Source organism: Monodelphis domestica, chromosome 1 (genome assembly GCF_027887165.1).
Source record: "Monodelphis domestica isolate mMonDom1 chromosome 1, mMonDom1.pri, whole genome shotgun sequence".
NCBI classification, from domain to species: domain Eukaryota; kingdom Metazoa; phylum Chordata; class Mammalia; order Didelphimorphia; family Didelphidae; genus Monodelphis; species Monodelphis domestica.
The window spans coordinates 164,489,343-164,504,512 of NC_077227.1; the positions used below are offsets into that span (position 1 = coordinate 164,489,343).

The 15,170-nt window shown below is 36.1% G+C and overlaps 1 protein-coding gene across 1 annotated transcript in view; it reads left to right on the plus strand.

Annotated features, from left to right (window-relative positions):
• THSD4 (thrombospondin type 1 domain containing 4) overlaps positions 1-15,170 on the plus strand; it is a 995,684-nt gene that overhangs the window by 262,981 nt on the left and 717,533 nt on the right. Inside the window, exon 6 of the mRNA XM_007479653.3 lies at positions 7,968-8,070. Within this exon, the coding sequence (XP_007479715.2) occupies positions 7,968-8,070 (103 nt within the window). The remainder of the gene's footprint in view (positions 1-7,967; positions 8,071-15,170) is intronic.

Sequence of the window (15,170 nt, forward strand, 5' to 3'; positions counted from 1 at the left end):
TTTTCTTTTACAGTTTGGTCAAACTGGTTTTGTAGATGCATGAATTTCTTTTGCATTATTTCCCACTTTTCCTCCCAGAGGGCTTCCATCTTTTTGGTCATTTCTGATTCAAATTCTTCATGGGTTTGTGGAGAGTTTCTATTTCCTTTGGAAGATTTTGGAGAATTTTCTTGTATATCTTCTTCTATCTGCTCTGTATTTTGTATTTTGGCTCCATAGAATGTGTCCAAAGTCGCCCCTTTCTTCTTATTTTTCTTGGTATTTTGGGGCTTCTGTGGAGTTTGTCATCTCTGAATGTGGAGGATTAGCTTTTCTTATCTCTGTCTGGTGATCAGAGGCTTTAGTCCTGGGCAGATGTTGGTTCTATGAGCTTTCCCTGGGTTAAACTGAATATGCCTCACTGGAACTGGAATGGAAGGGTCGGACCACGAGGCCACACTCTCCCCCCGGCTCGCTTTCCGGAAGTTGCCTTCAGAATCGCTGGCCGTGAGGCTGTTTCGTCGGCCTGCGGCCTGCGGGGGGATGGGCTGCAGCTTCCCCAAGCTCTGAGGGCAAGGACTTTCACTGAGACTTGGATAGCAGGATCCAGCCCGTGAGGCTGTCTTGCCCGCCCTGAGGGTTGCTGTTGTTTCGACCAGCTCTCTACAGCGGAAGCCCCAGGCAGTAACTTTCACCGGGACTCGGGTAGAAGGCCCTGAGGGTTGTTGTTCTGAGGACCCTGCTCTCTGAGCCCGGCCGGGCTGCGGCTTCCGGGAGCCTTGGACTCTGCGCTCCTACCCCTGAGGTCCGAGTGATCTCGGGTTCTGGCTTTTGAGGGGAGCCGTACCTTTTGAACCGGGTCCAGGTCCAGGAGGAGGTTTCCCAGGGTCTGTGCTGTTGATCGTTTTGAATTTCGGCGCCTTAGGAGCTTATAGTTTGAGATCGGTCGGGAAGGGTTTTCCGGAGATCTGAACTTTAGCTTTCTCTAAGCCGCCATCTTAACTGGAAGTCCCCTTTGTTGCTATTCTTGGAAAGTATGTGTCAGTCAATTGCCTAATGCCTGCATTCTCCATTCCCATGATTTCCCAAACTAACATACTCACATTAGGTGACTACTATTGCTTTTGCGTTGTCTTTAGATAACTACTAGAATTTAAGCTCCTTAAGGGCAGGGACTGCATTTAGTATTTACATTTCCAACTTTGCATGTACCGTACTCTAAATACATTTCTTTAATTATTTTTCTGGGGTTTCCAAGCTCAGCCTAGATTCTGGAAATAGCTGGAAAAGGAAGGAAATTAGGCAAAAGTCTTTGGCTGTAGTCCCTTGGTGAAATTTGAGGTTTATTTTGGGTGTAAACACATCAATCACCTATATTCTGCATATGGAAAACAACTCACAGAATGCTGATTTGCCTGTGACTGCATCATTGAATATGCCTAGAAGTTGTCATGGTGGGTCTACACTTTGAAATATCAATCTTATCTGCAACTCATGAGAGATTTCTTGCTTTGGGCTCTTGAATAGTTTCCATCTTGTTTGTTGATAATTAAATATGGCAACCTTGTTGTACTTACCAATGTGCAAATTCTCTATACTTTGGGTTGAAAGATAAGATGACACATGACATTAATTCCAAGATATATATTTTAGAAGAAATTTTGCCTTAGGCCTTCTTTTATCAAAAATCTAAATGATCCCCTTCACTATTAAGAATAAATTTTGTTAATATTGCCTAGAAATTAGAATTTTTGCAAAGAAAAGGAACCATTTCCCTGGCATTAGGATTGGATCAAGGAAAGAAAGAAAGAAAGAAAGAAAGAAAGAAAGAAAGAAAGAAAGAAAGAAAGAAAGAAAGAAAGAAAGAAAGAAAGAAAGAAAAAAAGAAAGAAAAAAGAAAGAAAAAAAGAAAGAAAAAGAGAGAAAAGAAAGAGAGAAAAGAAAGAGAGGAAGAATAAACATTTGAGATATATAAAACTGTGGAATGAAGGCTAACCAAACCCAAGACTATTGGACTATCTATATTACTTCCCCCTGATATCCAGGACAGTCTATCAATTTTTTCAATGCCTTTAATTCCTGATTCTTAATCTTCTCCAAACCATCCCTTGCATCATCTTGTGATAAATCATTTTTTCCTATTGATTTTCTTTATAATTCTCTCAACTATCTGATTGCACAATTCCTCAGCATTTTCATTTACAGTGACCTCTTTCTCTGCTTACTTCAGTTGTACACTGACCCAATAACACCTTAAATCTTACTACATCTCAGAATTGTACTTCTCAAATTCACATTTTTGGATTTTTGCTCCTTAATTACAACCTTCTTTATTTCTGCATACCACATTCTCTTGAGAAAACTAAATATACTTATCACTAGTCTCTTGGAAATGGGATAGCCTTTTCCTCATTTCTAATTAATGGAATTAGTAGAATTGTTGATCTCAAAATTTGCATATTACCCTTGAATTACTTGCTTTCTGTGATATTTCCCTGTTCCCAACTTGCTTATCCTTGACCCCCTTTTCTCTATAATCTTCTTTCATTTTCTAAATTTCCTTTATTTTCAAGTCTGAATTCTCTCCCTTCTTCTTTCCTTCCTCTATCCCACCTATTCCCTGCTCCTTACTCACACTGGGAAAGCAAGAAAAACAAAACTCTAGTTATAAATATTTATAATCAAGAAAAATAAACTCCCTCACTGACCACATCCCAAAACACAAAAACTCGGGTCTCAGTCTACACTCATCCATTACCACTCTATCTGGGGGTAGACAGCATGTTTTGTCTTGATTCCTCTGGGATTGTATTTAGTCATTGTGTTGATCCTAAGTTTTTCAAGGTTGTTTGTCTTTACAATATTGTTCTCTTTATATAAATTATTTTCATGGTTCTGCTCAATTGACTTTGCATCAATTTATACAAGTCTTTCCAGGTTTCTCTGAAATCATATTCTGCTTTTTCTATTTCTGTCCCAAAGAGCCTATGTGACTGGAGAAGGTTATATAATTCAAATGATTTCATATACTACAAATGTATGATACATAACCTCAACCCTTGATGATGCTTGACTATCCTATTATCCTCTTCTTATTGATTTTTCTATCCTGTTTCCCATAGCTTTTATTCCAACTTTTTTTTTTTTGGTAATTCTTTTGTCCTTTGCAGGCTCCACCTAGAGTTCTCCATATAGTTACTTGGATTTTTAACTTATTGAGAAAATTGAGAGTATTTCTATTGAACCAGCCTCATGTATATACCATAATTCTGGGATCTATTGCTTGGATGCTTCTGCAGGTGTCATAGGCACATGTAAAAAGCCCAGTAAAAGAAAAATTTCTTGTTGCCCCTGTCTTTGACAAGGGCAAATGGTATATCAGAAAGAGATATATTATTTTTCAGTGCAAATGACATTAATAAAGAGGTATGCTTTGCTGTTTCATCCTAAGCTTCCTTTTACTTCTCCATCTGATTAACATCAGAAATCTTTCATATTTGTTATCTTCTCCATTGAAAGATGAGCTTCTCCAGGGCAGGGACTTTCTTAGCTTTTCTATTTGTATCCCTAATACTTAGCACAGTAAGTGCTCAATAAATAATTCATTCATCAGTCATGAGTATTTTCATCTTCCCACTTCAATCCTTCAAAATTCAAAATCTTCTTTCTCTCTGTTCCAGAAGAAGAGGTGACTTCTTCTAGCCAGTCTGTACTTACTTTAGTATTAACTAAAGCTAGTCTCTCCATCTGCATCTGTGTTGCTATTCCTTCCCATTTAATCAGAGACTTTGTTCTGACAGTCTTCTCTACTCTTACATGTCTTCAGTTTTTCACACTACTGGCTCCTCCTAATCTGCCTGCAAACATATACCTTCTAGTCTTAAAATAGCTTGCTCTTGATTCTACTAGTCCATTCAGTATTTTCATCCTCTTTGTTGCTAAACTTCTTGGAAAAGTTGTCTATAAGTTATGGGAAAATTACAGAATAATCCTATATTTTGTTTGTAAAATATATAGCATTGTTTTTTTTTAGTTTTATGATTGATTTTATTTTTTTGTTTAATGATTTTTGTTTTTTAAGATTATTTATAATTATAAAAAATTAAACCTCCTCCTGGGTATATGATTGAATTTTAAGGATTGCCTATCTATTGAGAAGTGGCTAAACTAATTATAGTATATGAATATAATGCAATATATTTCACCATAAAAATTATGAGATGACTGTAGAGAATCATGGGAATTTTGATCTCATACAGATTGAAATGAGCAGAACCAGGAGAATAGTTTTTATGAGGATAGCACTGTCAAGAAAAACATCTTTGAAAGATTAAAAACTCTGACCAACCATCTCTCTGGAACACCTATGAAGAAGCAAGTTACATCCTGACAGAGAAGTGAAAAGTAAAGATCAAGAAAGAAATATACTTTTTGCACATGACCTCTGTGTGAATTTGTTTTTTGCTTATGTGTTACAAGGCTCTTTTTTTCCTCTTCATTTTTAATTGGTAGGGGAAGGGGGTGAGATGAATAGAGAAAGGGGTCCACCCCCCCCCATAAAAAAGTGAGACAATGCATTTTTAAAGACACAGAAGAGAATGGAAGGGCAGAAGGAAGCCCAGACAAACAGGACAGTTATGAATGTAGGGTTTAGAATTTATTATGTATACTTTTTTTCAAAACCAAGTGCTTTGAAATAGAGATTCATGATTTCATATACAGTTCTCTTTTTTGGTGTTCATGGAGAGGGTTATTATGGAGGTGTTTAAGTTCAGAACAAAAAAAATGAACAGGGGATTATTGTTCAGAAGTGGGATAGACTAGATGATTCAAGTCTCCTCCAACTCTGAGAGTCTATGGATTTTACTTTGAACAAATGAATGAGATGCAAGAATATCTTAGGAGAAGGGGATTGGGAAGGGAGAAGAGGCTTTCTTTGGGATCAGAAACTTCTATCAATATCCCATTGGAATAGCCAATTACCTTATTATTAAAATATTAACCTTGGGTTTTTAGGAGATGTGTGTCAAGATTTCTGCAAGCTCAACTTTATTCTGGCCAATTTGTAAAAGGAAACAAAAAGTGCATTTGATAACCATTTTGATTGGCTAACAAAACTAGTAGTCACTGTTAAAAATTGTCATTCACTTTTTAAAAAATGGATGAAGAGAAGGAACCCTTGGCAGACCTGGAAAGAATCAAGGAAGACTAGTTATTTGGCTGAAACTTCTCTTCATCTGTCCTGGCCATAATAAGGCTTCTACAAACTTGGAAAACTTGAACTTTAACAAGGTAGAGAGCTCAGGTCTGACAAATGGATTGAAATGTTGGGATTTGGCTCCTTTTTTTTTTCCAGTTCTATGTTTAGTATAGATGAATAAATTATAGAGAATTGTTGAGACTACTCTTTTGATAAAATCCAGAGTAATTAATGGGAAAAGAATAAATGTCAGGTCTAAGCAGACTTTATGGTTACATCTTTGACCTGGACTTTAGTTAAAATGATGCTATGCATCTCCCAAGTTACTGAGAGTAATTATAAAAAAAGGAAAATATGTAAATTCTTAGACTGTGGTCTCTAGGTAGTGACATCAGATACAGCCACACTTAAGTTAATTAGCATTACTAACATCTTGGCTAGAGACCATAATTCCCTTTGTTATCTATGAGAACTCCAGCCTGATTCTAGGTCATCGGTGATAACTCATTTTTCCTTCCATTGATCTATCTTTCTGAAATGGGTTCTCCAAGGTTTTAGATTATTCTTTGATTTAACAATCAGTCAGTCTTCACAATTGGCAGGTAGAATTTGTCTTTAGTTGGAAGTGTCTGGTCATTAAAATGAGAGTGCAACAGAGACCTTTCCATTAACTTGGAAAGTCACACATTTTGTCTTTAAATGCTTTGAGAGGCAGGAAGATGTGGAGGACAGAGACCCAACCTTGAATCAAAAACTGGATCCAAGACCTGTTCCTGATTATTTTACTGACTGTGACACTGGAAAAACCACTTAACCTTGTAGTGTCCCAGACAACTCTTTAAGACTGTACGTTGAAGAAAAAAGTAATAGCCTATGTTAATTAAGGGAGTTTCCTCATCGGCATTTCCATATACCCGTGAAGCCACTGGCAAAAAATATTTTGCAAAGGAGTTATTTCTTTAAGATTGGAAAGTCTTTGAAAATGGAAGTAAAATAAGCATTACTTACATTTAGAAAGCCCTTTAAAGTTTACAAAGAACTTCCCATCTCTGCCCACTTAAGTTGCAGGTTCTCATTTTATATGAGAGGATATAGAGACCAGGGGGTAGAACTTCCCTTTCCAGGGTAACACAACTAGAAAATGTCAGAACCAGGATTCTTAACCAGACCTCTTATTTCCTCTTCCAATGGTTCTTCCTTTTTTTACTACTCCACATTGTTTCAGAATAGCAAGTAAATTGATCTTGAAATGAATATGAATGTTGCTGTACTATGAGAAAAAATTGCTGAGAGAACAAGTTGAGGTTAGGTATTAGTTCATAGTTTCTGGAAGTGCTTTCTTAGGAATTGTGAACTTCCAAATGGTCTCCTTAAGATTTTTCCTGTGTTTTAAGAAGTCAGTCATGACTGCTATTTGCATTTGTAATTAATATTTATTATTCAGTAGATAGCAGATAAATTTTAGGTCCCATAGACAACCCCCTCAATTGATATTTGTTAACTTTTTTTTGAGCACAGAGGAGCTGCCTGTATCAAAGCAGTTGGTACATTTATGCCAGTTTATCAGACTTGGAACATTTTCACTATTTTAAATAATTACAGAAGTTTCTAGTTCTCGTATTTTTGCTTTTATGGCACAGTGTTGGTAGAGTTATAGAAATCAAAGCTAAAAAAACAAAACAAACAAAAACCTGGCTGTAACAAGGTGCATTAATAAGCAGTTGACTTCTGGGTTAAAACCCCATCCAAGCCAATCAAATGCCTTGTTGGTCATATCTATGATTTATTTGCTGCCGAGTCCTTAGGATTACCATCCTCAATTATAACATTGTTTCTATGGGAAAATATGATCCATTTTACAACCGTCTGTTTTATGACTTAGTTTCCAGAATTGAACTCTGACCCAAAAAAAAAAAAGGAAACTGCTTGTATTCTCCCAATGGTTACTTTATTGGGCTCAGATTGAATCCTGCATTTGATCCACTAATGTATCTTTTCGAACTGCTGACCTGTATGAATAATGTTATGATCTGTGGATTCTTCACATTGAGAGAATTATAAATTCTTTATTAGGGTCATAATATTTATCACAGATAGATGACTTCATTAATAATCTCCTTGAGTTCAGGGATTGCTTTTATCTTTTGTATTTCCTAGCATAGGCCCGGGCACAGAGTATGTTTTTTAATATTTATTGAATGAATGAATAAAAATTCATTTACTTGAATATTTTCACCATGCTAAATAAAGTATAGGATATAAAGAATTAAACGAGATAGCATATGTAAAGTGTTTTACAAGCCTTAAAACATTATGTAATGCTAGAGATGTCGATGATAATTATGAATATAAAATGTCTTCTGCCTCAAGGAGCTTCTAGCATAATTAAGGAGATGGGACACTTATGTAAGGAGATTCTAATGTGAAAAGTGCTAATTGAATGGTATAAACTATAAATGTTGTGGGAATTTGTTTCATTTGAAGAAAAGACAATTCTTGTGCTCAGGGAAGACTTCCTAGTGGAGATGAGACTTGACTTACATTTTGAAGGAAAAATTAGACAAAGAAAAACAAGTAAGCATTTCAGATAGTAAAAATGACTTGAATAAAGCAAGGCAATAAAAATGCATTGATGCTAATGGGACAGTTTGTTTGACCAGTTCAATTGAAATGGGGAGGGGAGTGGTCTAATATGAGGTTGTAATTGTGGGATAGGAGACTGGGACCAGACTGTAGATGAATAACAGAACTGGACACTAATTTTATATTTTAACATTTGTTCAAATAGCCATGTCCAGAGAACAGTAGAAACATCCGAGAGGTACAATGTGCATCCTATAACAACAAGCCTTTCATGGGTCGGTTTTATGAATGGGAACCATTTGCCGAAGGTAAGACTGCTTATGATTTTTGCAAAATTTCTCCTGATTATTTTGATTATTGAATTTGAATTTATTGGTTTACTTCTATCACAGGTATCTATCATATTATTTACAATTGTTTTTGCAATTGAAGACTTTGAGTTGGAAAGTGTCCTTATATGTAGTCCTTGAGAAGTAGACTGGAAAAGAACCATTTAAGGCCTTACATTTTCATTTTTTCAAATGAGTTAGTGTTTTGGGTTGGTGTAGCTTGTTGACAATGATCTTAGTGCTTAGGAATTTCTCTTGTTTGTTTAAATATAAAGTTCCAAATATATTTTTGGAACTAAGAAACAAATGGACTTCTTTGAAATTGTTTTGTTTTCTGTCTAGAATGATTTTTTAGGGGGGGAAGATATATTTATATAATTAAAATATTGAACTATTCTTTTTATTTCTTCATTTTTCTCTTTTGTTTCTTCTTTTAAATCTTTTTTTCATGAGGGAAGAGCCATCCCCCAGTAGGTACCATGCTGTTGCCAAGAGGGAAAAAAGGTCCATTTTTGGAATGTATATTCTGAATCATTGTGCCATTTAATATAGTAGGAAATGAGTTACATCCATGTTCTGTAGTAGGAGAGAAGTTTAGAGGAAGGTAATTGGAGGATTTAGAGATAAAAATAGAGGCAGATTTGTTGATATGGAGTTGATTGAGGTTGATAAGTTATTATAGTACATTTTTTAATCTTCTCAGTAAAGTTGAATATATGATCATCTGTTGAGAGTAGTGGTGATAGAGTAGAAGATGAGGACTTTTTTCATTTTATTTGTATTTATTTTTAAAATTAATTAATTAAGAATATTTTTCCATGTTTACATGATTTACGTCTATTCCCTCCCTTCCTCCTTCTTTCCTTCCTGGAGCCAACAAGCAATTCATCTGGATTTTACATGTATCATTGTTCAAAACCTATTTCCATATTATTAATATTTACAATAGAGTAATCATTTAGAGTCAAAATCCCTAATCACATACCCAAGAAGATGAGAACTTAATGTGATGAATAAAAAAAATGTTTGATGTCAAGGAAATTTTAAAAAAATTAAGGGAATGACAGAGCATCATAGAAGATATTAAAGGCATTTCTGAAATTTCTGGCTATGGAGTCATAGCCAGAATATGGGGTCATAGATTTGATTCTGGAAGGAGACTTAGAGGTCATCTTGTCCAACCTTCTCTTTTAAGCATGAGAAAACTCATACACAGAGGAATGAAGAGACTTACTCAAAGTCACACAAGTGGTAAATTCCAAAGGTCAGTAGGTATAGTCAGGAGTTTAGGATAGCTCAAAATGAGGCACATACGTAATATAATGGATAGAGTTCTGGCCCTGGAGTCAAGAAGATCTGAATTCAAATCTGTTCTCAACATTAGCTGTGTAACCCTGAACAAATCACACTACCTTTTTTTGCCTCAGTTTCTCATTGAATAAAATGGACAAAATAACAGCACCTAGGTGTTAGGGTTGTTGTCAGGATAAAGGAGATAATATTTACAAGGTGCGTTGCAAACTTTAAAGCCTTATAGGAACACTGGCTACAATATTAGCTATCAGAAATGGGTAAATTATCTGGAGAGAATATGAGGGACTGAATGAAAATAAAATAAAGTTCTTAGTGAGAATAAAGAGTAGTTTAAAATTTGAAGTGGAAGAATGGGAGAAATGAGTAAGAAGATTGTATTTGAGAGAGACTACACCAACCTCAATATCAGGACATGGAGCATTGTCCAGAGTTGTGGCCATATAGTTTGTGGCTGATATAAAGTGGATATTATTAGAGGGAAGGAAAGGGTTGAGGGCCAGTAAGTGGTACAGTAGTTAGAGCACTGAACCTAGAGTCAGGAAGATATGAGTTCAAATCTAGCCTCAAACATTTACTAGCTGGGACCAGGAGAAGTCATTTAACCCTATTGACACTAATTCCTCATCTGTAAAATGTAGATGCACTGGAGAAAGAAATGGCAAACAAATATCTTTGCCAAGAAAATCCCCCAAAGGGGCCCCCAATGTCAGACATGATTGAAAATGTCTAAGCAGTACAGGAAGGAAAGGATTAGTGGATTAGATAGACTGCCATCATGGATGCTGAAGTTCATGGGCATTATGGCATGATGAGATAAAAAGAAAAATATTAAGCAAATAGAAGAAATTATCTAAAAAGTAGAATAAATCTTAGGTAGGCAGAAATGGGCAGTATATGAGTGGTATGCATTTTTAATATAGGGAGGCTATGGAGGTATCTGTTAACATAGAAGATAGCACCAAAAAATGGTTTAGTGGTTTTTTTTGTTTGTTGTTGTTGTTGCTGGTGCATATGCATAATAAAGGCAAAAAAAATAGATCTTGCTTCTTTCTGGCAACTTCATTTGCATCCTAATAGAACAGGATCTGGGAAGAGAATCATTGATCCAGCCAACTCCTTTTTTCTTATTTATTTACTTATTCATCTACCTATCTATTCATTTAATTATTTAGTATATGGCTAGGTATGGGTGTATTGACTGTGCTTGAGTATGTGTGGACACACACAAACATTCTTTGATTACTCTTTGAACCATGTCTTTTTTTTTTTTTTGAGGGGGGGGGATATAAAGGCATAAGGTTTAGTAGTGGTTAAAAGGGATTTTCCAAATCATGTAGATAGTTGTCTGGGGCTATAGACCTCAAATCAGCACTAGACAAAGAAAGTCAAAAGAATAGATATAATCTTAGCCAGGTATGTTTTGCTCACTGAAGCACTGGCTGCCTGTTTCAGGCATAGTTAGTCAGTACTTGGTAGGGAGGGGCTTTTTCTGCTCATTGCCTTTGAGTGAGATCTTGCAGAGAACAACAGATGGCCCCAAAAAGCCAATGCATGGTAGATGGTAGTAGAGAGCAGCTACTCAGCGACCACCAGATCAGTGGAAATACTTAGCAGAAACAGTGTAGATATGATGTGTGGCAGAGAGAAGCATGATATATCACCAGAAGGCCATTGTCTGCTCTGGAGTGTTGGAAGTGCCAGTTGACAGTGCCAAGTGTGTGCCCTGGCTGCATGTTCCCTCTTCACATCTGTTCTCTCAGCCTGCATTCTCCCCTACTGTTGAATTGATATCTCATGTATTCATGGACACAATCTTTTGGTTGTTCTTATTTAATATTCTGTGTTATTTGATTAAATGTCTTTTGTTTCAAATAAATATTTCCTCTGATTGATAAACAATAAATATATTAATGTCAACTTGTTAGCTATGGTTTTGAGTGAATGTTGATTTCCAAATAACCTCTCATCTTGGGTAGGTTTTATGGAAACCTATCAGTGTAGGTATAGTTTTAGGTTGGGATATTAGCAAAATGCTAATATCTGCATGACAAGAACCCAGGTATTTCACAAAAAAACATAATTAAAGTTTATTCATATTTAAGAATTATCATATTTGTCTATGTGTATAGTGTGGATCTTTAGTCATTTCAATCTTGACTGACTCTTCATGATCCCATTTGGGGTTTTCTTGGCAAAGATACTAGAGTGGTTTGCCATGTCCTTTTCTAGCTCATTTTACAGATGAGGAAATTGAAGCGAATGGGGTTAAAATGAGTTGACCATTTGTCACACAGCTAGTAAGTGTTGAAAACTAGATTTGAACACAGAAAGATTCTTCCTGACTCCAAGCCCAGCATTACGTTAACCTCTGTCTCTGTCTGTCTGTCTCTTTCTCTGAGTCTCTGTCTTCTGTGTGTGTGTGTGTGTGTGTGTGTGTGTGTGTGTGTGTGTGTGTGTGTGTGTGTGTGTGTGTTAGTAGTTGCTTTATTGGGAGGGAATACCAGTAAGGTAAAGTTAGAGCTATCAGCAATGCTCACCATTAAGTGACCTGCCCATGTCATCACTTCCCAATGTGTTAGAATTATGCTGTTAAATAGCTATGTCATGCCACATTACAATTTGTTTGGGTGTTTGCCAGCTCTTGTTATCTGAAACTGGAGTTTGGTTATGGTGAGCTATGACTACTCCTACTTGGTCTCCTTTAATTAATCTCAGCTCATCCAGAAAGAATTTTTCAATCAGTTGGGAGTATGGTTCCCTGGAAAGAGTACTAATTTACCCCTTAAGAATACTGTTACCTTTGGTATTGTTCTGCCACTGATTGGCTCCATGATCTTGATGATGTCACAATTTCATTGTACTTTAGTTTCCTTCTCTGAAAGTGGGATGATTGGATAACAGGTTTTAAGATTGATCTCTAAACATGATTCTTCTTAGTGTGGTAGTGATTGTCTCCCCAATTCCTAACGCTGTTCTGAAAGTACTTTTAACTATACAAAGTATGCTTGAGTTAAAGTGTTGGCATCCTGTGAATATTTTAAATACATGTATGGTCAAGTCAATTCAACATAAATTTTTTAAGTTGACTGTTATGTGCTAAGCATTTAGGATATAAAGACAAAAAGGTAAACAGTTCCTATTCTCAAGGAGCTTACATTCTGTATATATTGCTAATTCTTTTTGGTATTTGAAAATTGATATGTGTCTAGAAGCAGAGAAATAATAATAATGGAGGCAACATGGTAAAGAGAATTTGCAGCAGGATTGAATGACCTGGGTTCAAGACTTGCCTCTAATGCTTGCTATCAGGATCAAGTCACTTAATCATTTTGCATCTCAGTTTTCTTATCTGCAAGAAGAGGAAATTGCATTAGATGGACTCTGAGGACCCTTATTCTAGATCTATGGTTCCTATAATGCACATTTACATGACCCATGAATATTTGTAAAGCACTTTACATCCATTATCTTATTTGATCCTCACAGTAAGGTAGCCATTCTTATCATACTCATTTAACAGATGAGAAAACTGAAGCTCAAATATGTCAGTGAATTTATCAACATTATAGCAGCACTTTATACAACATGCTACAATAGCAGGTGGTTAATAAACATGGTGAAGGCTCTTGGCTTCTATATGAATCAGATATGAAGTTTTTGTGGTATTAATTATCTTCCATTAACCTGGCTTTCAGTGAAGTAAACTTCTGAAGGAAAAGAAATTTATCCATTAAAGTGCTATTTTAATTTTAATTTTCCATGCAAACCTCATTGACATGTTTTATTTTGATTTCCTGTATCCAAAATGTTGGTGACTGAGACAAAGCCTGTCTTCACTGTAATCAAAAGTCTCACGGAGATTACTTTGATTTAGTTGTCTTTCCTTTTCATTGATTCCCAAGATGACCGGGACAAGGAAGGAGTTGCTAATGGTCCTGAAGTGGGTATTTGCATTTGGTAGCTGGATCCTTATGCTGGCCAGGTTTTTGGATTTATGTGGATGCCTTTTCAGCTCATGTGTCTAGTTGGTCAAACAGCTGCACTCATTTAACACAGTGCCATATAGAATAGTAAACACATTCTCCCACCAATCCATTCATTTGGCCAGATGGTTCTTCTTAGGCACTTAATCTTGTTTCCTGGATATGGTGACCCTATCTTTTGATAAGGTCTCTGGGAATTTTTTTCTCACAGCACTAGTCTTACCATTTGCAAAGGGCAGCTTCAGTGGAGCTAAAATAGACTGTTAAAAAGGAAGACTTCTGTTTTGCTTTCCTGTTAGCACCTCTTTAAGGTTAGGGGTTAATATTGTAGACAATTGTGCCTGTGTCTGAAGTACCACCAGCCTCATTATCAAACATTTATGAAGTGTCTGCAATGGGCTCTGTGATAGAGTCCTTGATCTCTATCATAAGTATATCCTAAAGTAAAGGTTCCAGAAAGTTGGATTAGGTATATGCCAACTATTGAGTCTTTGGTATAAAGTGACTTCAAACATTTCACTGAATCATGGCAATTTCAGAGTTGGAAAGAGTCCTCAGCTATCAGCTTCTCCAAATGACACTGAGAAGAAGAAATAAAATATTGGACAAATCACCCCAACTTCCAGGATCTTTGTTTTTATATTTGTAGGAAGAAGGGATTGAAATAGATAGTTTCCAATGTTCCCTTTTAGCTCCAAAGCTAAGATCCTATGGTCTCTTTTATAGCATATCAAACAAGTAATTACACTTAGCTTTTCCTTGACTATTTCCAATAAGGGAGCATAGATCTTTAGCAAAAAAGAACCTTAGTGCTCATTTAGTCCAATGCTCTGATTTTTCAGATAAGGAAACTGAGGTCCAGAGAGAAGTTAATGATTAGTCCATGGGTCCATAGGCAGTTATATCTCAGAAATGGGTCACATCTCTATTTGTACAATGGAGACAGATGCATATGGGGCTCTCTGATTTATTGCCCTGCTTATCTAGAGCGTTGTGGAAGAAAGGGATGAGTATAGGGTTGGGTGAATTCAATGTACAAAATAATTAGGGAGTCAATAAGGGTATCTAGTTAATTACTCTCAATGATATCTCTGTACCAGGCCCAGGGGGTGAAATATGAGTGTCAAATAAAATGGCAAATGAGATTGATGAGTCACTCTCTGTACTCTATGAAAGGTCACTAGGAACAAACAGGAGAGCTACCACAGGACTGAGAAAGAGCAGATGTACTGACATTCAGAGAAAAGGAGAAAATGGGTATTGTAAACTATAGGTTAGGGAGTTGTCTTTGATTCCTGACACAAATCTAGAATATATTATTATTAAAGGAATGGTTAGTGAACAGCTAAATAAAGATTATTTAGGGTTAGTCATGGTTTCATCAAAAGCAAGTCTTGTCAGACCCAACTTATTTCCTTTTCTGAAAAAGTTTTTGGTTTGAAACATCAAAAGAGTATCATAGATTGGCCTAAATTTTAGATAATGGTATATATTTATCATTTACCTAGATTTTAGATACCATGGAAATATTAGGTATAGCTAACCCATTACTTGAGAGTCACGACTCAAAAAACTTTTGATAGGCTATTATAATCTCTTCCTTTCTCTTTAGAGTACTTTCTCTCTTGCTCTGGTGGTCTTCTAAACCAGGAAATGGATTAGAAGGCAATGGTATCATGCTGGAACCACCTAACTCCTCAGGTAAATCATTTTACTTCTGTACAGCTCTAAGTCTTTTAAAGTTTGTCCTTGCCTCCAATCCAAATTTACTCTTTGCAGCTT